Below are 26,295 nucleotides of genomic sequence, written 5' to 3' on the forward strand. Positions count from 1 at the left end.
AGTGGAAGGTTCTGATAAATATGGCAGAGCACGGGCAAGGGTAGGTTCACCACAGCTATTACAACTCTGCTGTCAGCCCATTGCTGCCAGGCAGACTGAGTTAAACCCGGCTTTAATACTGGTGATGGAAGAGAAACAATCCCAGGATATTTTTTTTAAAGAAACAACCATTCTTGAATTCTGCCACACTCCAACAAAAGGCCACCTTGTACAACGTGGTACAAGGTGCACAGCGGGACAAGCCTGTAAAACAGCCATGGCAGCTGAATGATCTGTCGCGAGTTAAAACAGTGGTATCAGGTCACTTGTACATCCCCCCCCACCCCCCCAACCATCCATGCTCTGGCACCAGAATATCTGCACAATGGCCCATTTCTGCCTTTTTATGATTCCATTGCTCAACTCTGAAAGGACTGGGAGACAGTCAAATTAATACATCAAATGCTAATAGCTGCAAACTGATGCAAAAAATAGATCTTCACCACACATCCATCCTGTGCTCTGAGACAGAAAAAAAAGCACGGGACAAAAAGATTTGCTGTGGTTTTTTTCTTTAAAGATTCAGGTTGCGATTTCTTCTGTATGAGCAGTCAGCACATACTCCAGTTTGACACGAGCGCAAATCAGATTCGCTGCTGAGAGACCTCGCAGCTTACTGCATTCCATTGTCCCACTAACAGGTTAGTCACCTGGCCACAATTTCCTCACCCGTAGAATCCCGACAGTGCAGAAGGAGGCCACTTGGCCCATCGAGTCTGCGCCGCCAACAGTCCCACCCAGGCCCAATCTCCGTAACCTCGCATATTTATCCTGCTAATCACCCTGACACTAATGAGCAACTTTGCCATGGCCAATCCTCCTAACCAGCACGTCTTTCAGACTGTGGGAGGAAACCGGAGCACTCGGAGGAAACCCACGCAGACACGGGGAGAACGTGCAGATTCCGCACAGACAGTGGCCCGAAGCTGGGGATTGAACCTGGTTCCCTGGTGCTGTGAGGCAGCAGTGCTAACCACTGTGCCACCGCGCCGCTTCTCAAATCTATTTGTTTTCGATAAACCTCTCAAGGTTTGTGCAGCTGGAAGCAAGATGCACTCAATTGATGAAAGTTATTTTAATGTTAATGAAATCATGTACTCTCATCCCTGCTGCTTTCTTGAAGCACACAGCCTCCCTTCGTGGGCAGATGTGCTTTGAGTGACAACCTCTTCTTGTAGCTAACCTTCAAGTCACATCTCCACTTTGAAGGATGCTTCAGCAGAGCAGAGATAATCCACATTTTGTTTGCCCATTTCCAATAGTGTTCCAAAGGTAAAAGAAGCTGGGATCCAGCCTTGCAAACTCTGGGATATCCCAAGACTGCCCAGCAGAGCTAATCATCATCAAAGGATCTGATGATGTTACACAGTGGTAAACCATAAAATCATAGAATTCCTACAGTGCGGAAGGAGGCCATTCAGCCCATCGAGTCTGCACTGACAATAATCCACTCAGGTCCTATCCCCCTAGCCCCACGTATTTACCCTGCCCCTGACATGATGGGGCAATTTAGCATGGCCAATAAACCTAATCCGCACATCTTTGGATTGTGGTAGGAAACCAGAGCACCCGGAGGAAATCCACGCAGACAACGGGAAAATGTGCAAACTCCACACAGACAGTGACCCGAAGCTGGAATTGAACCCGGGTCCCTGGCGCTGTGAGGTAGCAGTGCTAACCACTGTGCCACTGTGCCGGCCGGTTTCTCACACATCAAGCTGCTATTTTTGACTCTGCTACAGAACAAGCCGAGATGCACCCTTAGCTGGGGAGGAGAAGATGGAATTTGACAGAGTTGACCTCATTCTAATGAATGGATCATGGAACTAGGAACCTTCCTTCCATTTTTATTGGGTAATATATGAAGTGATATGAATCAAGGCAGTTGAGGTATGGATCAGCCATGACTTCACTTCAAAATCTTTGCCCAGAGAGTGGCTTGAATATAGAAACATAGAAACTAGAAGCAGGAGTAGGCCATTCGGCCCTTCGAACCTGCTCCGCCATTCATTTTGATCCTGGCTGATCATCAAATTCAATATCCTGGATCCCACCTTCCCCCCAAATCCCTTGATGCCTATAGACCCAAGAGCTAAATCTGGAACTCAGTACTATATAGACTGGTTGAGGTAAATGACATCACAACGAGCTAGATAAAGGTGGTAAGGAAGAGAAGGATGGACCGGGATTTTATGCCTCACTCGTTGTGAAACCGTTAAATACCACCCGAAAGTGAACAGACCTTCCCAGTGTCCCGCCCCTTGCCCGCTCTGATTCCCGTGGTGGGCGGGGCGGTAAAATTAGGGGAAGAGGGGTGGAAGGAGCCTTGTTTTCAGCATAAAAACCATCATAGACCAGCTGCGTTTGTGTGTTGTCTACTCTGTGGGGTGGATTTTGCAGAGCGCTGTGGTCCCAACCAACCTGGCCTAAAACTTGGATGGGGAACCCGCCCACCATCCCACAGCAGTTTAACTCTTGGAGCAGCGTTAATTGTTTCAAGGAGAAACTCCTGACCTGTCCTCGGTCGGAAACCTCACTCAAGAGTGATGCTGACCAATCAGATGGCCAACAACAGTTTTGCCCTACCAGCGCCAGCCAGTGGCCATTGCTGGGATTACAAGCAATCCCCGACGCCAAGGAGTTCAGGTTAATCTGGATCTCCAGTCTGCAAGATGGGTGATGGGATTGCGGGTCTGGGTTCAAGAGTCTAGGGTACTCCTGATGGGTCCAAAGGTTCTGCAAAGAGGCTGCCCTCTCCCCCTGCCCCCTGACCCCCCACTAACTTGCCTGACACCAGCCTGCACAGCTAAAGCTACTGGGCCCCTGACATGGTGTGGGGCTCCCCTGCCACAAGTCAATATGGGCAGCATGAGGATGAGGCCCTTAAGGGCTAGTCCTTTGCCACGATAAAGGCCCAAAGCTGATGCCTGACCTAAAATTTCATACACTATACTATAGTATGTTTTAGTCTATCATAATGCTCCTGCTGCGGACCATCACCCCTGCAGTTCTCCCTTCACCCCCGCCAATCACCACCCCTGCAGAGTTCCCCCAATGCCTCCCCTCTTGTAGAGCTCCTTTCCCACCTTGCAGAGCTCCATTCATATCCCCCATGGAGCTCCTCCTTGCCTCCCCACTCTCCACCCCATTCATGCCCCACCCCGACTCAGGCGCCACCTCTTTGACACTGCCTTGGCACTTATGGAGCCTGATGGGCAGTGCCAGGGTGCCAGGTGGGCAGTGCCAGGTTGACACAGCCCCATAGACATTCTCCGGCCATGCCCCCAGCACCCAGAGGGCTTCAATGGTCTCCAATTCCCCCTCCATTGGTGGAGACCAGCTGTGATTCTCACCATTGTGCAGCTCAACTGACTAGGGGTAAGTGAGCCTGGACGATAGTGTCAGGGACTTGCTAACATGTCATTAATATTTAAATCACCTTTGCACCCTTTTTGGGCGCAAGGACAATTTTGCCAGCAAAATAGGGCCGGTAAGAATGTGTGAAGCAAGAAAACGGGAACTAACCTAATTTTTTTGTCTCTCACGCAATCTTACCACCTCACCTCACCAAACAACAGGCGGGTTAAGATCATAAGAGCATGCCCTAAGACCAGAGCTTGTGATACAGCCCAGTGACGTCACCATCAAATCATGTGACCAGTTCTCAAAGCAATCATGCAACCACTTAAATATATAACACTACAAGATGCCAGTAAGTCTTTATAAAATGGCAATGCCACCTTGCATTGTCTAGCCAATGATTTACTCGTGAATAAAAGTATCTGTGAGAATGAATTGAAGAAAGGTGGCAGGGGATGTTGCGAGTGGTGGTAATGTGCACTTTAATACTCCCAGGGATGGGGGTGAGGTGGGGCAGTTAACCTGGGAGCATGGGTGATCTGCCTGCTCAGAGTACTCCCAGTTTCTACTCGACTCTAATATCACAGTGCTCTCTGGGTCGATCCTCCACACTCTGCCTTCCATAAACCTGAGCTCATCCAAACCTCTGCTGCCCTTGTCTTAACTTGCCCCAACTTGCCCCATCGTCCCTATGGCTCGCTGACCTATATTAGCTCTCGGTCAGGCAATATCTTGATTTTAAAATTCTCCTCCTTGTGTCCAACCTCTCCATGACTTTGCCCCTGGCGTGCCCCAGAAAAAGCCCATCTCTGTAATCTCCTTCAGCCCCGCAATTTTCTCTGGTACGCACGCTCCCCTAATTCTGGCCTCTTTCACATCCCTGATTTCAATGTTGCACACTCAGTAGTTGTACATTCAGTTGCCAAAGCTCCAAGCTCTGGAATTCCCTCCCTACACCTTCTGATTCTCTATCTCACTTTCCTTAGAATTCATACAGTTCAGAAGGAGGCCATTCGGTCCAACAAGCCCACACTGACAACAATCCCACCCAGGCCCTATCGCCGTAACCCCATGCATTTACCCTGCTAGTCCCCCTGACAGTAAGGGGTGCTTTAGCATGGAGGGGCACTGTAGCATGGCCAATCAACCTAACCCTGCACATCTTTGGAATGTGGGAGGAAACCGGAGCACCCAAAGGAAACCCATGCAGACACGAGGAGAATGTGCAAACTCCACACAGACATAGCCTTCTTCCAGCTCACAATTATTTATCATCTTTCTCCCTTTCTCACGCCCCTATCTTTTGCTCAAGTCAATTCTTGCCCTCTGTGTATTTTTATCACCTGTCACTCAATACTTGTATCTGGTGCTTAGTGTATAACTCCCGTGGTTTCCACCTATTCTCCTGCAGCAAGCTGCTGTTAGTTTGCACTGACTATGATGCCCTCTGTTTCCCCTGGACTCCTGTCTCAGTGGACTGTGCACTACATATGATGGTCCTCCTGTTCCACTTCCTGAACGATTGATCTGTGTCGTACATAAGCTGCCCTCCGCTCTGGCTCCCTGAACGGCTGGTTAAAGTCCATTTAACAGCTTGGAGTGATGAAAAAGATAAATGAACACTGCACAGAACCTACTTGGGGATCGCTGTGACAGTCAGCTTTGCAAGTGGCACAAGCTGTGCCTCTTCACCATCTGTGCTACTCAAGTGCGTGATGGACCCGTCTGTGTAAACTCATTGAGCTTGTGCAGTCTGTGTTCATATCTGCGCAGAGGCAGGGAAACCTTGTTAGAATTGCAACCTGAATTCCAGTCTGAATGTTGGCAACTTCCGTGTGCTCTCGAAAGCAGATATTTTTATCCAGCCACAATTTAGTGCATCTCCCAAGACCTGATGAGTAGAAATTGCTCCTTATTGTGCCTGTTCTAATGGTGTAAAATGGGTGCAAAGAGGGCTAATTTTGAGTGTAATGTCCTGTGCCCCAAGCCGGTTCCTGAAAAGCATCAACCTTGTAATGACTTCAATCAGGCCATTGAGGTTGGCCTATTGGAATAATAACCCTCTGATTAAGGATCCAATTGATGGGCCAAGCAGGGAGTCTTTGTCTTGTATTTAACCGGGAGTGTCAGTTCCTCTGACACCCCCAGAGGTCGACTGCAGCACTCTGTGTACTGCTGTTAGAGTTTCTAAATAAAGGAATTTTGGTGAAGGGTTCTGCCTCTGCAGACTTATCACAAACCCAAAAGTGGTCCAGGCTGTCTCTCGGACATCCACATCAAACTAATGTTAGGTCCTTTGTTTCCACCAATGTAAGGTCTAGCATTCAGCCATATGGAACTTTGCAAGAAACAAGACAGGGGAAGCCTTAATTGATGGTCAAACCATGGAGCCTCATGCTCCCTATTTAAAGCAGGTGTGTCAGACTCCCTGCCTGCATTCAGCAGCGAGCAACTGCAGAGCTGGCTGTGTACAGATGTTGGTGTAAATAAGGTAACTTGGTGACGGAACCTTTGCCTCCGTGGAGTTATTACACTCCTCAACTCTTGGGACTTACTGGATAGTCAATATCTGTGGGACAGAAAGTTTTAAATTGCGAGCTGCCAGTGGAGGCACTCACCTTGAGCATAAGAACCTAAGAAATATCACAGCACCTGGGATCTAGGTTCAATTCCAGCCTCAGGTCAGTGTCTGTGTGGAGTTTGCACATTCTTCCCGTGTCAGCATGGGGTTCCTCTAGGTGCTCTGGTTTCTTCCCACAGTCATGATGTGGAGATGCCGGCGTTGGACTGGGGTAAACACAGTAAGAAGTTTAACAACACCAGGTTAAAGTCCAACAGGTTTATTTGGTAGCAAAAGTCACACAAGCTTTCGGAGCTGCAAGCCCCTTCTTCAGGTAAGTGAAGAAGGGGCTTGCAGCTCCGAAAGCTTGTGTGGCTTTTGCTACCAAATAAACCTGTTGGACTTTAACCTGGTGTTGTTAAACTTCTTACTGTTCTTCACACAGTCCAGAGATAGGTGCGCAGGCTAGATGGATTGGCCATGTTAAATTGCTCCTTCGTGTCAGGCAGTTAGCAGGTTAGCAGAACCCCTATGTGGGGTTAGGGGGATAGGGCCTAGGTGAGATCATTATCAGTGCTGACTCGATGGGCTGAATGGCCTCCGTCTGCACTGCAGGGATTCTATGATTCTATAGAGCCCATGAACCTGCTCTACCTTCAATAAGATAAATGATCTTGGCCGAAAATCTGTTTTCCTGCTCGTTCCCCATAACCCCTGACTCCCCTCTTGTTCAAGAATCTGTCTGTTTCAGCCTTGAATCTATTCATTAACCCAGCCTTGACTGCACGTAAGAGAATTCCAAAGATTCATGACTCTAAGAGGAAAGCCCCTCCTCATCTCCATATTAGAATCTCTACAGTGCAGTAGGAGGCCATTCGGCCCATTGAGCCTGCACCGACCACAAACCCACCCAGGCCCTATCTCATGTATTTACCCTGCTAATCCCCTGACACGAAGGGGCAATTTAGCACGGCCAATCCAACTAACCGGCACATCTTTGGACTGTGGGAGGAAACCGGAGCACCCGGAGGAAACCCACGCAGACACGGGGAGAACGTGCAAACTCCACACAGTCACCCAAGGCTGGAATTGAACCTGGGTCCCTGGCACTGTGTGAGGCAGCAGTGCTGACCACTGTGCCACCCGCCGTGCCGCCCATTGATGAAAGTTTTATCGATGAAAGCGTTAGGAAAAAACCCGGGTTCAGGCCCACTGATCTACCAGGTCGCTCTTTCAGATTTACACTGCTCAGGAACCGGAATACATTTATCGATGCTTTGATGGAAGCAGTGGGCAGTGTAGATACTCACTAACTACAACGACGCATCTGCTTCAGACTAGTATAAGGTGAGAATGGAAGCTCCTCTGTACTGAAACGTCCTGAGAAAGACATTTAGTCTGAATGACTGAATCCTTGATAAAAAATACAAGCACTTAAACAATACTGAACAAGAATATTGCATCAATCAATCCAACCGGAATGTAAATGATTACTTTCACAATTCAATGATCGTTAGACAGATATAGAATATGATGGAACAATCTCAGTATTTTTTGGTCTCCATATAAATACGGCAAGAAATAACGCAAGAAATTGGTATGTCTCCTGCTCTATCCCAGACCGCAAGAAACTACAAACGGTCACAAATAAAGCCCAGTCCATTACGCAAACCAGCCTCCCATCCATTGACTCTGTCTACACTTCCCACTGCCTCAGAAAAGCAGCCAGCATAATTAAGGACCCCACGCACCCCGGACATTCTCTCTTCCACCTACTTTTTGGGAAAAAGATCCAAAAATCTGAGATCTCGTACCAACCGACTCAAGAACAGCTTCTTCCCTGCTGCGGTCAGACTTTTGAATGAACCTACCTTATATTAAGTTGATCATTCTCTACACCCTAGCTATGACTGTAACATTACAGTCTGCACTCTCTTGTTTCCTTCTCTATGAATGGTATGCTTTGTCTGTATAGCGCGCAAGAAACAATACTTTTCACTGTAAACTAATACATGTGACAGTAATAAATCAAATCAAATCAAAACACTGTACCTGAAGGGAAAAAGATCATATCTCTTAGGCCACAAAATTCAATTCCACAGAGCCAAGGTTTTCATTGCTTGAAGTGCTATTTTGCTTCCCAGAATAAAATAACACTTGAAAACAGGGAAATAAGAATACTGGTTCAAACTGTTTTTTCCGATTGGGTTCCAAAATGGCGTCTGCAGTGCACACTCACACGTCAGGTCCAGATGGTGTGCTGAGGAGGGTGGATAATAAGTACACAGGGAGCGTCCACTGCAAGCATGTAGAGTCGGCAGATCATGATGCTTTGATGATAGTACTGTCATTTTGGAGCTCTCCATTCCAAATAATGCCATCTCTTAAACACACAAAACTGAAGACGCGTTAAGCAACAGAAAATAGTCCCTTATAACCAGTAAGGGAATCAAGGGTTATGGGGGTAAGGTGGGAAAATGGAGTTGAGGAGTATTACATCAGATCAGTCATGATCTTATTGAATGTTGAAGCAGACTCAATGGGCCGAATGGCCTATTTCCTCTCCAATGTCTTATGGGCCTAATGCCTTATGGTCTACCAGTGCTACTCAAAGGAAGCATCAGATTGGTTACTGACTGATTTCGATCTTGTTGTAATTGTCAAACGTGGTGGTTTCTCGGGTTGTTTAAAGTTGCTGAACTCATACAGCGAGTGATATAACGTTTGCTGAAGTATTGTGACCTGACTGCCAGGCTTTGCTTTGTTCATTTGCTCCCAGACCCGGGTGCAGTCGGTTGTAATCCTCAGGACAACTGCATGACAAGAGACACTGGCAGAGATGACACAGAACATGACAGGAGGGAGGGGGTGGAGGGAGAGGTGGGTTCCCAGCAGGGGTCCATATCATACCAATTCTCCTACCTGAACATCAGTAAGCAACAATGGGCAGAATTTTAACTGTCAAGGGGGCAGCTGGTGTCAGATGTGGGCAGGAGGGTTTAAAAGTGGTGTTAAGTCAGAAGATCCAGCCCACTTTTGGGTTTAACTGTGTAGGTTTGCAAGTGCATGGGAAAGCAATTAAATATTTAAATCCCCAATTTATTCAGGATTTAATCCAGAATTCTGGCTTTAACAGCTAGTGTATGGAGGTTTCCTGAGGTGCGTGGAACTTCCACAGATTAAGCAAATAAAGTGAGTATACTGTGGTGCGTGTGCAGAATCATTGACATCGAACATAATGAGCTTTTTACTCACACCTGGAAGGAAATAGTTGAAATGAAGAGGCTGATATCAGCAAAAAGGGGCATCTTAGTGAAAATACCAAGGCACAACTTGAGATCATCAATGGTACACACATTCCAATTTTAAAAATCCTCACGAGCTGGTTTACCCCGATTTACCCAAACAGCAGCAAAGATGCATTTTGGAAGGTTGTGGTGCAAATAAAGCATATACGTGAATCTAAAGCGTATACGTGAATCTTTTTTCAGGGTCATTTTCAAAGCAATGGATTCCAAACCAGGGCTTGCTGGAACATAGAATATTATTTAGCGAATATCAAACTAATAAAAAGGATGCGATGTACTAACACATATGCAAGTTTGAGGAGGTGACACTGAAATGTCTGGTTGACGCTATTAAATGAAGCGAATGAGATAGCAAAACACAGCACCTTTAAAATGTGGATCATTAACAACTGTTTAGCTCACACACCAAGGATTCTCCAGGCAGTTGCAAGAATTATATCTTGACTGCTTACGCTCGCCATAACAAGGCTAGATCAAAGTCCCCAAGGTGCTTCAGTGCATTGTATCTTCTATAAGTTTAATCAGGTGGGACAAATGTACGTCATTATATTATTCAGCGTGTATACTGTTGATACATTAACTCATGTTGTTCTGAGGTTGGTTCCTGTTATTTGTCGTGAGGGCCCATCAATGTCTCAGGTTGTTCAGTAAGCTCTGAACATTGAGATAAAAACAAAATATTGTGGATGCTGGAATCCAAAACACAAACACTAAATGCTGGAAAATCTCAGCAGGTCTGGCCGCATCTGTAGGAAGAGAGATTGGAGCTGACCTTTTCAATTTGGCTGACCCTTTGTCAGAGCTGATAGAAACCACAGAAACATAGTAACCCTACAGTGCAGAAGGAGGCCCATTCGGCCCATCGAGTCTGCACCGACCACAATCCCACCCAACCTCTATCCCCGTATCCCCACTTATTTACCCAGCTTGTCCCCCTGGCACTAAGGGTCAATTTAGCATAGCCAATCAAACTAACCCACACATCTGGGGAGCACCCAGAGGAAACCCACGCAGATACGGGGAGAATATGCAGACTCCACACAGACAGTGACCCAAGCCAAGGGTCCCTGGCGCTGTGAGGCAGCAGTGCTAACCACTGTGCCACCGTGCCACCCTGAGCTCTGAACATTCTCAGTCATTCTCAGCAGCTTTCAATGTCCTATCCTTTTCAAGTACTCCTGCAGTGAATATATAATACGTAGTCATTCCCAGGCTACCTCCCTACATCAATTGACTGAATTACTATAAACCCATTAGGCATGATCTTACTGGCCGGTCATGCCACGCTCCTGCTGCAGGGAGGTTGGGGAATTTGGTGCCCAGCCAAATCTCCGTTCACTGAAGATGGGACAGGAAAATCCCACCAGCGGGAAGGGCCGTAACGTTCCGGCCACGATCTTTCTTGACTTTTAACGTGGATGGCTATGAGATAATGTTGCCTGACATTGTATCACTGCAAGAAACATGTGTTTAATATGTGATGTTATGTCCTATATTAAGAAAATTTTAATACTGCTGTGCTACTTGATACAACTAAATGTACAAGGGTGCTAAATATATTTGGGATTTACTTCCAAGTGTCACTCTGGTATAACAAATAATTAATATAAATGTAAAATACTGCAGATGCTGGATATCTGAAATAAAAACAGTAAGCCATAGAATTCCTACAGTGCAGAAGGAGGCCATTCGGCCCATCGAGTCTGCACCAACAACAATCTCACCCAGGACCTATCCCCATAACCCCACATATTTATCCTGCTAGTCCCCCTGACAATAAGGGGCAATTTAGCATGGCTAATGAACCTAACCTGCACATCTTTGGAGTGTGGAAGGAAACCGGAGCATCCAGAGGAAACCCACGCAGACACGGGGAGAACATGCAAACTCCACACAGACAGTCACCCAAGGCCAGAATTGAATGGGTCTCTGGCACTGTGAGGCAGCAGTACTAACCACTGTGCCACGATGCCACCCAAGTGCTGCCCATACTCAGCAGGTCTGGCAGCATCTGGGGAGAGAGAAAGGGAAGTTGGAATTTTCCCCCTCCCCGCAGCATGTTTTGTGGCAGCGGAAGCAATCCAATAGTGGGATCTATCAGTCCCACTGCTGTCAACAGCTTTTCCTGTTGTTTGCACCCTCAACCCCTGGGAAACTCACAGCAGTGTGGGGGAAAGGGGGGGAGATTGCTAACAGCGGGACTGGAAGATGCCTCCAGCAGGAAGGGCTGGCACATTTCAGCCAGCATTAAGATTTTGAGTCCATTGTGACTCTCCTTTGGAATTGAAGGGAGGGAGAAATGTGATGAGTAGGATGCTGTTGGAAAAGGCTGGGAGAGTCAGGATGAACAAAAGGGAAGCTCTAGACTCGGTTTGAGGGCAGGAGAGATCAAATAACAAGTATGTTGTAGAGTAATAGGAAACGAGAATGGTAATGGTTGTAGTAAAGAGGCAAACCACTTGTAAAGATGCTTGTTCACCAGTTTAGGGAAAATACAACTAATTTATTTAAAGGTTAAAACTATACAGAGACTTGCAGCCTCGTGACTGCATTCAACTCCCGAAATGACCCAAAGTACAGAAACCTTACCAAGGTGATCCCCCACCCTGCTCCCTGATTGGTCCCATGGGTCACGTGACATTTACTCTACGGATTGATTCTTAAAGGGACACCCACCACAGCACCGATCTAGAGTAAATGTTCACGGCAGAATAAAGGACAGCTCTCTCTGAAAGGCAAAAGCGTGGAAAATGGCAAATGAAGAAAACAACATGAAGGACATTTTTCACAGTCTGAAGTTAATGAACTCAGTGCTGAATCTAGAAGGCTGTAAAGGGCCTGATCTGAAGATGAGGTCCTGTTCCTCAAGCTTGTGTTTGGCTTGACTGGAACACTGCCCCACGCCGAGAACAGAAATGTGAGCACGAGAGCAAGGAGCTAAGTTGACACGGCATTAAGCAGCAAGGTTGGGGCCATGCTTGTGGACCAAGCCTTGGTGTTCCACAAAGCAGCCAGTCTGCATTTGGTCACCCCAGTCTGGAGATGGGTTAACACTGATAACTCCGGAATACGCTTGGTTGTACCCAGAATTTGACGAAAGCATTTTCTGCCCTGCTCTGTGCACACTTTTCATCTGAAATCAATTGCAAGAGAAAAAAAAATGAAATGCTTTTTATGAAATCCATTCCGATTTTAGTTATTATAGTTTGCCAAGCTCGTACGAAGAGTCGAAAATTGATTTCTCCCAGTCGGGAGAAAGATCTAACTCACTTTGAACACTGCTGGCATGAAAATGTGGCATGGTGCGTGAACAACTTCTCATAACTGAGAATTGAAGGTCTTTCTTGCTGTCAAAAATGATCAAATCTGTGTTATTAGGCAGGCCAGCAGTGTTTTAAAAGCAAGTCCCATTGGGGACGTAGATCTATAACACAAGTGTCTCCACCCATCTCTCCCGGTCGATAAGGTCCACAGAGAGTATGAAATCAAAGAAATTTATTCACCAAGAAAACGGGATAAAGCACAAACAATAAAAATGAGGTGGCTTCAACAATTCCTTATTCTACAAATGTTCTGGTAGCTAATGTACGCAGCAGATAATGATTGTACACATGATGGAGGTTGCACAGGATCGATAAGGGTCCTGACCATAGGGATAACGCTGTGTTTTGGAATTCACATTCATTTAAACCAATACTTTATTTGAATGTTTAGTGCATTTTTCTTTAGCCAGGATTTTGTGATTCAATTGCATGGTGATTGTTAAAGGGGATTTTGAACAGCAATAAACACTGAAAATGGGTTTCCTGGTTTGGATGGATGAGTCAGGAATTTAAAGAGAGCGCAGGAGAAAAACTAGCATGTCTTCCAATCCTCTTCCCGCACCTACTGCTAGTAATTCCCAATCTATCGCCAGGGGCCTATTGCTTGAGGAGCGTCACTCCACACCAAGCGTGGCCGACCAAGCTCTTACCGCCAGCCATGAATGTCCTTGGAAGGATTTTGCAGGTTGAAGCACCCAACCTGTTTTGCAGCGTTATGAACGCATTTTCCCTGGCCATGAGGGCGGCACGGTGGCACAGTGGTTAGCACTGCTGCCTCACAGCACCAGGGACCCTGGTTTGATTCCGGCCTCGGGGCATTGTCTGTGTGGGGTTTGCACATTCTCCCCTTGTCTATGTGGTTTTCCTCCAGGTGCTCCGGTTTCCTCCCACTCCACTCCAAAGATGTGCAGGTTGGATTGATTGGCCATGATAAAGTGACCTTAGTGTCAGGGGGACTAGGTGGGTAAATATGTGGGGTTATAGGGATAGGACCTGGGTGGGATTGTTGTCGGTGCAGTCTCAATGGGTCAAATGGCCTCCTTCTGCACTGTAGATTCTATGATTCTATCACGTCGTGGTTGGGAGGTGGGGGTGGGTGGGGGAGGTGGGGAGGGTGGGGGGGTGCGGGAAGGGGTGGAGGGAGGGGAAGCGAGAAGGGGTGGGGGGAGGGGAGGCAAGATGGGACTTGAACCCAGAGCCATGAAAAGAGATATTGTGACAGGTGACCAGATGTTTTGTCAGTGAGTAAATTTGAAGGAATATCTTGAAAACAGGAGCGATGTAGCGAGGCAGGGCTTTGGATGAGAATTCTAGAACCTAGGGCCTAGGCGGCTGAAGGCAGGGCCTCCAAGGGTGGAATGCTGAGATGTTGTGTAACACAAGGAGCCAGAATTGGAAGAGTGTGGAGGTCACAAAAAGGTTGTGGGATTGAAGGAAAGCCAGGGAGGGGTGAGGACAAAAAGGGAATTGATAAATAGAATGAGAATTTTAAGATTGAAGTGTTGTTGGTTTAGGAGCCAATGTTGGTTAACAAAACCAGTGTTCAAAGATGAGTGAAACATTTACCGGCCAATGGGCTGTGTGATTGTCACATTGAACAGTTGTGAAGGTATTCCGTTGGTAATGCACATTACATTCTCAATTACATTTAGTTTTCAGAGTCAGAGTTCAAATGAAAATGTGCAAAAGTAAACATAAAGTCCAATTCCAATTCTCTTCCCGCACCTAGCAGTGCACAATGGCAAACTTTGTCTTCCTTCCATAGTTAGTAATTCCCTGAACAGCTCGCTAGTCTGTCGCCAGGGGCTTATAGCTTGAGGGATGCCACTCCACATCAGTCTGTTTGACCATGTTATGAGCACATTTTCCTTGGCCATCAAGTCTGGGACTTGAACCCGGAGCTTATGGCTCAGAGGCAAGGACACTACCCACTGCACCACCAGACATAAGAACTAGGAGCAGGAGTAGGCAATTTAGCCCTTGGAGCCTGCTCCGCTATTTAATATGATCATGGCTGGTCTCATCTCAGCCTTAGCTCCACTTACCTGCCCATTCTTCATAGCTCTTCAAACTCTTTCTAATTAAATATCTGCCCACCTCTTCCTTAAATTTACTCAAAGTCCCAGCATCCACTACACTCTGGGGAGTGAATTTCACAGATTCTTTGAGAAAAGCAGTTTCTCTTCATCTCTATTTTAAATTTTAAATCTATGACCTCTTGTTCTAGATTGCCCCACAAGAGGAATCATCCTCTCCATGTCTACTTTATTAATCTCCTTTATCATCTCAATTAGATCTCCTCTCCTTCTAAATCCCAGGGAGTATAGGCCCAAACCGCCCATTCTCTCTTGGTAAGTCCTCATTAAATTAAGTTAAGTCCTCATTAAACCACTCATCTCTGGAATTAATCTAGTGAACCTCCTCTGAACCATCTCCAATGCAACTCTATCCCTCCTCAAGCAAGGGGATCAAAACTGTACACAATATTCTAAGTGCGGTCACACTAATGTTTTGTACAGTAGCAGCTACACTTTACTACTTTTATATTCTATTCCTTTAGCAATAAACACCAAGATTCCATTTGCCTTCCTTATTACCTGCTGTACCTGCACATTAGCTTTCTTCAATTCATGCACAAGGACACCCAGATCCCTCTGCACCAATGCACTCTGAGGTTTCTCTCCATTTAGGTAATAATTTGCCTTTGTATTTTTCCTACCAAAACGGATAACCTCACACTTATCCGTGTTAAACTTCATCAGCCAGATTTTGCCCCATTGACTTAATCCATCCATATCCGTTTGCAGATTTCTTATTTCATTATCACAACTTACTATCCCACCTATTTTAGTGTCATCTGCAAATTTGGCTATGGTTCCTACATCCAAGTCTTTAATACAGATTGTAAATAGCTGTGACCTGAGCACCTCACTAGTTACATCTTACCAGCCGGAAAAAGACCCATTTATCTTTACTCTCTGCGTTCTGTTGGTTAGCCAGTCCTCTATCCCAGCTAATAAACTATCCCTGATCCCATGTGAACTAACCTTCTGTATTAACCTTTGTGCGGCACCTTATCAAATGCCTTCTGGAAGTCCAGATATATTACATCGACAGGATCCCCATTATCCACTTGGCTTATTACATCTTTGAAGAGCTCAAGCAAATTAGTCAAACAGGATTTCCCCTTCATAAAACCGAGCTAACTCTGATGGATTTAGTTTTGACTTTCCAAATGTCCTGTTATTATTTCCTTAATAATGGATTCGAACAATTTCCCAATGACAGACCTCCAAGTACAAAATGGTGAAGGAAGTAACCAGAGCCAGTCTTTAATTTACAATCTTTAATCACAGACTGAAGCAGTATGGGTTTATAATCTCCTGATTCTTGGTGTTAGGAAGTGTGTCTTCACATGAGCCCCCAACATAACAATGCCCCTACCTCTCTGTACTTAACGTGATTTAATACAATTAACACTTCCTTCTTTTCTTCCCAACTCCCATTTCCCAAACCATTGAGGGCACTTACCAATTTAATTTTCTTTTAATTATTGATTCTAGGCACAGCTCTTTTAAGAGACACTTGCCAAGGCAGATGCACGTATCGAGTGTGGACTTCAGCACAGACTCTTTACCGCACAAAGAACAAGCCACGAGTATTGGGAGGATCAAACCAGAGCTGTACAAACAGAAATCCGTGGATTCGGAAGACCCAAAGAAAGAAGATGGGAAAACCTGCGGGAAAATCAACTTCATGTTGAAATACGACTATGAAAACGAAATGTTGATTGTTACAATTCTCAAGGCTTTTGACCTGCCCGCGAAAGACTTTTGTGGAAGCTCGGACCCCTATGTAAAAATCTACCTTCTTCCTGATCGGAAAAGGAAGTTTCAGACCCGTGTGCACAGAAAGACCCTCAATCCAACCTTCGACGAGAGCTTCCAGTTTCCTGTGTCATACGATGAACTCACCAACAGAAAGCTGCACTTAAGCGTGTATGACTTTGACAGGTTTTCTCGACACGATATGATTGGGGAGGTGATTCTAGAGAACCTGTTTGAGATCTCTGACCTTTCCCGGGATACTTCCATCTGGAAGGACATTCAGTACGCCACAACTGTGAGTATTTGAGTCTCTTTACCTATGCCTGTATCAATATCCATGAGGAATTTACCCCCCAACTTGGCTCAGTTGCTCGTACACTTGACTCTAGGTCAGCAAGTTATGACTGCAGCAGCACTGAAGGACCTGAGCCCATGTTAAATTGGCGCAGTGGTTGGCACTGCTGCCTCACAGCACCAGGGGCTCTGGTTCGATTCCGGCCTTGGGTGACTGTCTGTGTGAAGTCTGTACATTCTCCCCGTGTCTGTGTGGGTTTCTTCCCATTCTCCAAGGACGTGCAGGTTAGGTGGATTGGCCATGGTAAAAGTGTGGGGTTACGGATTATAGGGAAGGGCCTGGATGGGATACTGTTTCAGAGTCGGTGGGCCGAACAATTTCTTTCTGCACTGTAGGGTTTCTATGGTTCTAGGTGCGGCCTGTTGACCAGCAAGCTAGCTTACCTGAGACTTAACAAGTAAGAGACTAGAGAGGGGAGGCAACAGTAGCTGCCAGGAAGACAGAGGAAAGACACTATCCTGCTAACCGTATTTATAAGCCAGGATGTCTAACTTCTAATTGCCACAGTAAGAAGTCTCATAACACCAGGTTAAAGTCCAAAAGGTTTATTTGGAATCATGAGCTTTTGGAGCGCTGCTCCTTCTTCAGGTGACCTGATGACTTATCACTCACCTGATGAAGGAGCGGCGCTCCGAAAGCTCGTGATTCCAAGTAAACCTGTTGGATTTTAACCTGGTGTTTTGTGAGACTTCTTACTGTGCCCACCCCAGTCCAATGCTGGCGTCTCCACTTCATTCTAACTGTCAGACTAACAGTGCCTCTGAAGACTCCAGCTGTCCAGGGAGGGAGTCACAGCAATCTGTGACCTGTTGGCTGTTGACATTGCATCCAATGGCGTGATGGGCCTCCAATGCCTGTGGCATTATAAGTAACAGTGAATCTTTTCATCACAGGCTTATGGGCAGAAGACCTGTGCAGCATTGTGGCCCATCACTGCATACATTTAGCGACTGTTCAGGTGTGCATATAAAATTTATTTCATTTACTGACCATAACCCCAGTCAGGTTGTAAGGAGCAGAGGACCTGCCAGTATTGCTGGTTTGCCAAAGGTGCAGAGCACCATAGATTGCACACATGTAGCCATTAAAGTGTCCGCTGCACAGCCAGGGAGCTAAATAGGAAGAGAGATCATTCCCTGAATGTGCAGCTGATATGTCCTGTGATTGAAACAGAAACAATAAGAATGGGGCAGATCATCATCTCTTGATAGAAGATAGGAGCAGGAAGAGGCCATTCAGCCCTTCGAGCCTGCTCCGCCATGCATCACGATCATGGCTGATCGTCCAGCTAGGTGAGTTCAGAGAGACTGGCTTCCTCAGGAGACTCACTGGTGCCATTAGGAGATGGTAGGCACTTTCTGAACCTTATACACTTCCACAGTCAGATAGACAATCCTCTCCCAATTGTACAAGCCTTCACAGACACTAACCATCAATGTCACCTTCCCAGCAGCCTCTCCAATTTCCATCCCCTTAAGTGTTGTTTGAAGGATAGAGCTATGTGCCCTGAATCTCACCACCCCAGGGAATTCCTCCCACCTCATCTCAGCCACTAAATCTGCACCTGCGATGGGCCTCCAGCTCCGGAACCTTCTCCTCTAACTGGGTGAGAATGGGCTGACCATTCCAGTCTTGGCCTATTCTCTCTCATTGTGCAGCCTCTTCTGGAAATGAGAAAGGACATTGGAATGACTGTGCTGCAGTCGCCTCTTCACATGTTGGGTCTACTTTGCCAGTGAGCATTTCTCAATGCTCCCAGCCAGCTAACAAGTGTTCAAACTCCAGCCCTCTTTGCCATGCACAGGGACATGTCTCTGTCATGCTGCTTTTTACACCTGGGCAATGCAGGAGGCAACCCCATATTTGAGCCACTTCACACCCTCACATTGTTGAAATGTGACACTCGCCCTGACAGATCGGAAGAATCATTGAGCCTTTTTTACGACATTGCAGCCTCTGGACAACCCCATAGCTGCTGACCTCCGCTGTGACCTCCAACCAGGGCGCTTTGGTCTGGCTGGGCATTCTCCTCCTCTCATCTACACGCAAGGACATGAGGACCTCCTGCTTATCTCACATAGCCTGGAGGAGGACTCGCAGGGAGTCAACATCAAACCATGGGGCCGTCCAGAGTCTGGAGCCCTGACCAGCTGGAAGTCCATTCTATCCTCTATCTGTGGAGAGATGGAGAGAGTTTGAGCTGAATTGGAGAATTTTCACCAACACTTGCTGTTCATAAGGGGAATAGGTCAGCTGTGTTCAAAATGTCCTTTTCTCTGTGACAAGGTCCTGAGTGTTCATGAGCAGCACAATAGTCACCCGCATTTCAATCTGAGCTCCTACTTGCTGAAAAAGATTTAAAATTCTTAGCAGGAGGAAGCTCCAAGCCCTGCCTATAGGTGGGGCTGACCTGTGTGCCAGGGTACCTTTAAATGGGTGGCCATGTCATCCGCTACATAAGTTTAAAGTTTATTTATTAGTGTCACAAGTAGGCTTACATTAACACTGCAATGAAGTTACTGTGAAAATCCCCTAGTCGCCACACTCCAGCGCCTGTTCAGGTACACTGAGGGAGAATTTAGCACGGCCAATGCTCCTAACCAGCATGGCCTGCCCTTCAGTGCCTGGACTTGTCATTGCTGTATGGGTACGCTGTCCACCATTCCTGGAGGTGATTGGTTGGCTTCCTGGCAGGAGGTTGTGATGCGCGTTATCACACACGAGGCTTGAGATGCTCAGGAAATAAAGGCTTTTATTTGCTGTTACAACGAAGCTACTAATTATATACACGATCCCAGACTGAGGGGTCCCAGACAGAGCAGTGACCTTTATACCTCTCCCAGGAGGCGGAGCCTGACTGGGATGTACCACAATAACTATAATACAAGGTGTAACAGCCCAACCCTAACCCAACAGCAACAAGTAGAACAACCCATCCCTAACCCCAACAGCAACATATATATACATACTTGTAGTATTGGCTAGACCCTGGCTCAGTACTATCCAGTGGGAACCAACGATGGTTCACCACATTCACCCCTCCTTTGAAGACAAAGGCTGGCGGGGTACAAAAAAACAGAATAATTTGTCATCAGTCTATAAGTTCAGACGGTCAGGAGGACCCACCGTCGTTGTGACCTCCTCAATACCGGCGATGACACCGGAGTAGGCACTCGTGGTGGCGTTCTCCCCAAGGCGATGTCCAACTGTTCCTCCACAGTCTCACAGGCGGGTTGACCCCGAGGTGATGGTAATCCATGGAGTTCCGACACGCCCTGAAGTGGCGACCATCCTCTGGACTCAGGCAAGCTGTACACGGGAGTAAAAGGGTTAAGTAATGGTCCCGATGCTGCCCGCGCCGTGTCCGGAGGGGAAACAATAGTTATGGGGTTTCTAACTGGGGGTATGGGAGCGACAGGGGTTTCTACGTCCCCTGCTGGCGCCAGGTCTCGGATCGAGACCGTGTCCTCTCGCCCGTCAGGGTATGCCACATAGGCATACTGAGGGTTGGCGTGGAGGAGATGAACCTGTTCGACCAACGGGTCGGACTTGCGGGCCCTTACATGTCGCCGCAGGAGGACAGGTCCTGAGTACGTCAACCAAGACGGTAATGAGGTCCCAGAGGAAGACTTCCGAGGGAATGAAAACAGCCTCTCATGGGGAGTAGCATTGGTTGCCATACACAGGAGTGAGCGTATGGAATGGAGCGCATCAGGGAGCACCTCTTGCCAACGGGAGACTGGAAGGCTTTTTGACTTCAACGCCAGTAAGACAGCCTTCCAGACTGTAGCATTCTCACGTTCCACCTGTCCATTACCCCTAGGGTTGTAGCTCGTGGTTCTACGAGAGGTAATCCCGTATGAGAGCAGGTATTGCCTCAAGTCATCGCTCATGAACGACGAGCCCCTGTCGCTGTGAATGTAGCTGGGGTACCCGAACAGGGTGAAAAGATCACGGAATGCCTTGATAACCGTGGCAGCGGATGTATCAGAGCAGGGAATAACAAAAGGGAATCTCGAGTACTCATCAATGATGTTGAGGAAGTACACATTCCGATCTGTTGAGGGAAGGGGGCCCTTAAAGTCGACACTCAGTCTTTCGAAGGGACGAGTGACCTTGACTAATTGTGGCCGGTCAGGTCGGTAAAAGTGCGGTTTGCATTCCGCACATACCCGACAGCTTCTTGTTATGGACCTGACATCCTCCACCGAGTAGGGCAAATTGCGGGCTTTTACAAAGTGGTAGAGCCGAGTGACCCCAGGATGGCATAGGTCATTATGGAGAGCCTGCAAACGGTCCTCCTGTATACTGGTGCATGTTCCATGTGAGAGGGCATCCGAGGGCTCATTGAGTTTCCCTGGATGATACATGATGTCATAATTATAGGTGGAGAGCTCAATTCTCCACCGCAAGATCTTGTCGTTCTTGATCTTGCCCCTCAGCGTGTTATTAAACATGAACACCACGGACCGCTGGTCCGTGATCAGGGTGAACCGTTTTCCCGCCAAGTAATGGCGCCAGTGCCTGTTGGTCTCCACAATGGCCTGGGCCTCCTTTTCCACCGCTGAATGCCGAATTTCGGGGCCTTGGAGGGCGCGGGAAAAAAATGCGATGGGCCTGCCCGCCTGGTTAAGTGTGGCGGCCAGGGCGAAATCAGATGCATCGCTCTCCACCTGAAAGGGGATGGACTCATCAACAGCGTGCATCGTAGCTTTCGCGATGTCGGCTTTTAGTTTATCAAAGGTCAATCGAGCCTCTGGTGTTAGGGGAAAAGAAGTGGACTTGATGAGCGGACGGGCTTTGTCCGCGTAAGTGGGAACCCACTGTGCATAATAAGAGAAGAAGCCTAAGCATCTCCTCAGTGCTTTTGCACTAGTGGGCAGGGGAAGTTCAAAGAGGGGACGCATACGGTCTGGATCAGGGCCAATGACCCCGTTTTCCACCACGTATCCGAGGATGGCTAAACGGCGCGTACGAAACACACACTTCTCCCTGTTGTAGGTCAGATTCAGGCGAGATGCAGTGCGTAGGAAATTCAGGAGATTTGTGTCGTGGTCCTGCTGGTCAAGGCCGCAGATGGTGACGTTATCCAGGTACAGGAAGGTAGCCCGCAGCCCGTTCTGGTCCACCATTCGGTCCATAGCACGCTGGAAGACCGAGACCCCATTGGTGACACCAAAGGGAACCCTGAGAAAGTGATACAAGCGACCATCCGCCTCAAAAGCCGTGTATTGTCGGTCCTCTGGGTGAATGGGGAGTTGGTGGTAGGCAGACTTGAGGTCTATGGTGGAGAACACCCGGTACTGCGCAATCTGATTGACCATGTCAGATATGCGCGGGAGGGGATACGCATCCAGCTGCGTGTATCTATTAATGGTCTGACTATAGTCAATGACCATCCGGGGTTTGTTCCCACTCTTAACCACCACGACCTGCGCTCTCCACGGACTCGCACTGGGTTGTATGATCCTTTCCTTGAGGAGCCGCTGAACCTCAGATCGAATGAAGATCCGATCCTCAGCGCTGTAACGCCTACTCTTAGTCGCAATGGGCTTGCAGCCTGGCACAAGATTCTGGAACAGGGAGGGTGTGGTAATCTTCAGCGTCGAGAGGCTACAGGCGGGGCGCGTTGGGCAATTTGGAAGCTGCTGTTCTCCCACTGAAAGCCGGGGGAGTGGCCCACTGTACTGTAGGGTTACACTCTTCAAGTGGACCATGAAGTTTAGTCCGAGAAGTATTGGCGCGCAAAGGTGCGGCAACACCAGGAGCTTGAAGCGCTCGTAAACCATGCCTTGCACCGCTAAAGTTGCCACACAACTCCCTAGCACGGTGATAGACCGGGACCTTGATGCCATAGAAATTGTCTGTTTGACAGGTTGAATCTGGAGTCCACACCGCTTCACAGCGTCTGGGTGGATAAAACTCTCAGTGCTCCCGCTGTCAAACAGACAATAAATCAAGTGGTTGTTTACCTGAATGTCCATCATAGACTTGTCGAGTCTATGAGGCTTGGCCTGGTCCAGGATGATCGACGCCACCGTTGGTTCATGAGCGCCACTGCAGGCAGCTGAGATTGACGAGGATGACCCCTGTTGGTCGTTCGCGGTCGGTGCCGACCAACATGGCCGCTCCCATAGGTCGCACGTGGGTGATGGCGCCAAACTCAGCGACCCCTGGTGGTCACGCATCTCCGACTCCGTCGACTGTAATGGCGTCGTCCTGGCCTCGCACGTGGACGAAACCCTCGACGATGCCGACGACGAAGAACCGGGCTCCGAGGAATGTTCCTAGAAGCATGTTTAGATCGGCATACTTTCGAATAGTGCCCCTTCTTACCGCAGGCGGAGCACAACACAGCTTTAGCGAGACACCGTTGCCGAGTATGCTTCGCTCCCCCACAGAAGTAACACCGCGGGCCGCCCGGAGCTGCTGCCGTCGTCAGGCCCGAGTGTGAGCACGCCATCATGCAGCTTTTCGAACCCAAAGGACGAGGAGGGATCAGCGACTGCTCCTGCCACGTTGTCTCCACGTGGTCCTCAGGATACAATATTAGACTTTTGGAGGCCGTCTCCAACATCTCCGCCAGTTCTATCGATTTAGTGAGGTCAAGATTACCTTGCTCCAGTAGGTTGAGTCGGATATAAGATGATCCGATTCCCGCCACAAACGCATCTCGAGCGAGGTCGTTCATATTCTGGTCTGCCGACACTGCTTTGCAGTTACAGCCCCTGGCTAGCTGTAGGAGCTCGTTTGCGTATTCTTCCGTCGTTTCGCCGGGCTGCCGTCGCCGAGTGGCTAAGAGGTATCGAGCATGCATTTCATTTGGCGGTTTAATGTAACGCTTCTTAAGAAGCTCGAGGGCCTTTGTATAGTCGGTGGCCGCATGGATCGCGAGGTATACGGTGTCGCTTACCCTCGCATGGAGGACCCGGAGTCTGTCATCGTCTGTGGTGACCGCTGCGGAGGCTGCCAGGTAGTCCTCAAAACATTTCAACCAGTGGTCGAAGGTGTTAGAGGCACCCGCCGCACGTGGATCCAATGTAAGACGTTCAGGTTTCAATATCTGCTCCATACTCTCTGTATCGTTTTTTTTTTACGACGAGAGTTTACTTAACAGCAAATAAAATTGATGTGCGTTATCACACATGAGGCTTGAGATGCTCAGGAAATAAAGGCTTTTATTTGCTGTTACAACGAAGCTACTAATTATATACACGATCCCAGACTGAGGGGTCCCAGACAGAGCAGAGACCTTTATACCTCTCCCAGGAGGCGGAGCCCGACTGGGATGTACCACAATAACTATAATACAAGGTGTAACAGCCCAACCCTAACCCCAACAGCAACAAGTAGAACAACCCATCCCTAACCCCAACAGCAACATATATATACATACTTGTAGTACTGGCTAGACCCTGGCTCAGTACTATCTAGTGGGAACCAACGATGGTTCACCACAGGTTGCTAATTGGATGAGGGATAAATTATCGCCAGTGTACAAAGGTGGATGCAGGAATCAGTGATCCTTCCGTGTCAGACTCCAGCCCATTGCCGAGCAGCGTAAAATTCAGCCCAATCATTTTGTGTCTCCAACATCACAAGCCCACTTCTGTTCATTACCCATGCACTGGAACTCCTGATGCTTTTTTATAGTCTTTCACAGGGTCTGGGTGTCGCTGGCTAGGCCAGCATTTCATACCCAATTTTAATTCCCCTTGAGAAGGTGATGGTGAGCTGCCTTCCTGTGTCGTTACAGTCCATGTGGTGCAATGCTGATTGGGAGACATCCTATCCACTTAGATTCCTCTATTATCCTCTGCTCCTTCTACAGTTTCCCCTATTGGTGACATCCAAATCTGCCTTTTATACAGTAACTAACGGGTGGCACAGTGGCTCACAGTGCCAGTGACCTGGGTTCAATTCCAGCCTTGGGTGACTGTGTGGAGTTTGTAGATTCTCCCCCTGTCTGCGAGGGTTTCCTCCGGGTGCTCCAGTTTCCTCCCACAGTCTAAGGAAGTACGGGCTAGGTGGATTGGCCATGCTATTTGACCTTAGGCCGGAATTATACTGCCCCACGAAATTGGAGCAGGCGGAGGGTGGACAATGGAAATGTTCATTGACCTCCAGCGGGCATTTACGGTTTCGGGACAAGCGAGGGGGTAAAATCTAGCCCTTAGTGTCCAAAGATGTGTAGTTTGGTGGATTGGCCATGGTAAATGCGTGAGGTTTTGAGTTGGGGGAGGTGGACCTGGACAAGATGCTCTTTCGGAGAGAGACAAAGTCGATGGGCTGAATGGTCTCCTTCTGCACTGCAGTGATTCTTTGGTTCTACCTTCTAATGTGAAGGTCGAACCTTTATGATGGTTAAAGGAGATCCTCCTATCACAATTTTGTTTCATGAGTATTGTTGCTGGACTAATAATCCAGAGACCCAGGATTTTGCTCTGGGGACCCGGGTTCGAATCCTGTCGTGGCAAATGGTGAAATTTGAATTCAATGAAGATCTGGAATTAAGTCTAATGATGACCATGAAACCATTGCCGATTGTAGGAAAAACCCATTTGGTTCAGTAATGTCCTTTGGGGAAGGAAATCTGACAATCTTACCTAGTCTGGCCTACATGTGACTCCAGAGCCACAGCAATGTGGTTGACTCTGAAATGGCCTCGCAAGGCAACCAGTTCAATGGTAAGAAGGGATGGGCACTAAATGCTGGCCCCGCCAACGATGCCCACATCCCATGAATGAAAAAAAACTCCTTTGTTGAAGTTGTCGTTAAAGAGGCCACTTGTTCTGTTCTGCCAATAATTTATGAATGAAACTGCAAAATGTGATATAATCTGTTTTTTTGTGATGATGATTGAGGGACGAGGGCACTGGGGGTAACTTCCCTACTCTCCTTTGAAATATTCCTATGAGATCATTCGCATCCACCCAAACAGGCATGATGGGATCTTGGTTCAATGTGTCATCGTTGGACAGTGGTCCCTCCACATTGCACTGAAACGTCAGCCAGGATTTCAGTGCTCAAGTCCCTGGAGTGGGACATGCACCTTGTGGTTCAGAGGTGAGTGCGCCACAGGCTGGGGTTTTACGTATCCCCCATGGTGTGTTTTGCAATGGCTGAGATGGCCCGCCATTGGCTGCTGGTGGGATCTTATGGTCCCGCCACTGTCAACGGGCTTTCCCATGGCTTGCACCCCTTGCAGCCGGGGAACCCGGGACCTTCCAGTTCTGCTGATGGGAACAGCCAGAAAATTCCAGCTGGCGTGTCAGATCCGGCTGACCTAAAACCGGGCATTTTTTAAATCAATTTTAACTGAGTGAAATTTTTCAAAATAATTTAACTGGGCGATCGACTAAGCACTACATTGGTGCAATGTGGCACCGGACTAGTTATCTGCTTTGGTGCTGTGGTGAACCATTGTTGGTTCCCACCAGGTAGTGCTGAGCCAGGGTCTGGTCAGTACTATGAGTCTGTATATATGTTACTGTTGGGGTTAGGGTTGGGCTGTTCTACCTGT

At 47.8% G+C, this 26,295-nt stretch overlaps 1 protein-coding gene across 1 annotated transcript in view; it reads left to right on the forward strand.

The window, feature by feature from the left end:
* Positions 1-26,295, forward strand: part of LOC144479217 (synaptotagmin-6-like) — a gene marked incomplete at its 5' end in the record, with an annotated part of 144,125 nt that overhangs the window by 6,077 nt on the left and 111,753 nt on the right. Inside the window, one exon of the mRNA XM_078197879.1 lies at positions 16,154-16,712. Within this exon, the coding sequence (XP_078054005.1) occupies positions 16,154-16,712 (559 nt within the window). The remainder of the gene's footprint in view (positions 1-16,153; positions 16,713-26,295) is intronic.

Source organism: Mustelus asterias, chromosome 25, assembly GCF_964213995.1.
Source record: "Mustelus asterias chromosome 25, sMusAst1.hap1.1, whole genome shotgun sequence".
Classification (NCBI taxonomy): Eukaryota; Metazoa; Chordata; class Chondrichthyes; order Carcharhiniformes; family Triakidae; genus Mustelus; species Mustelus asterias.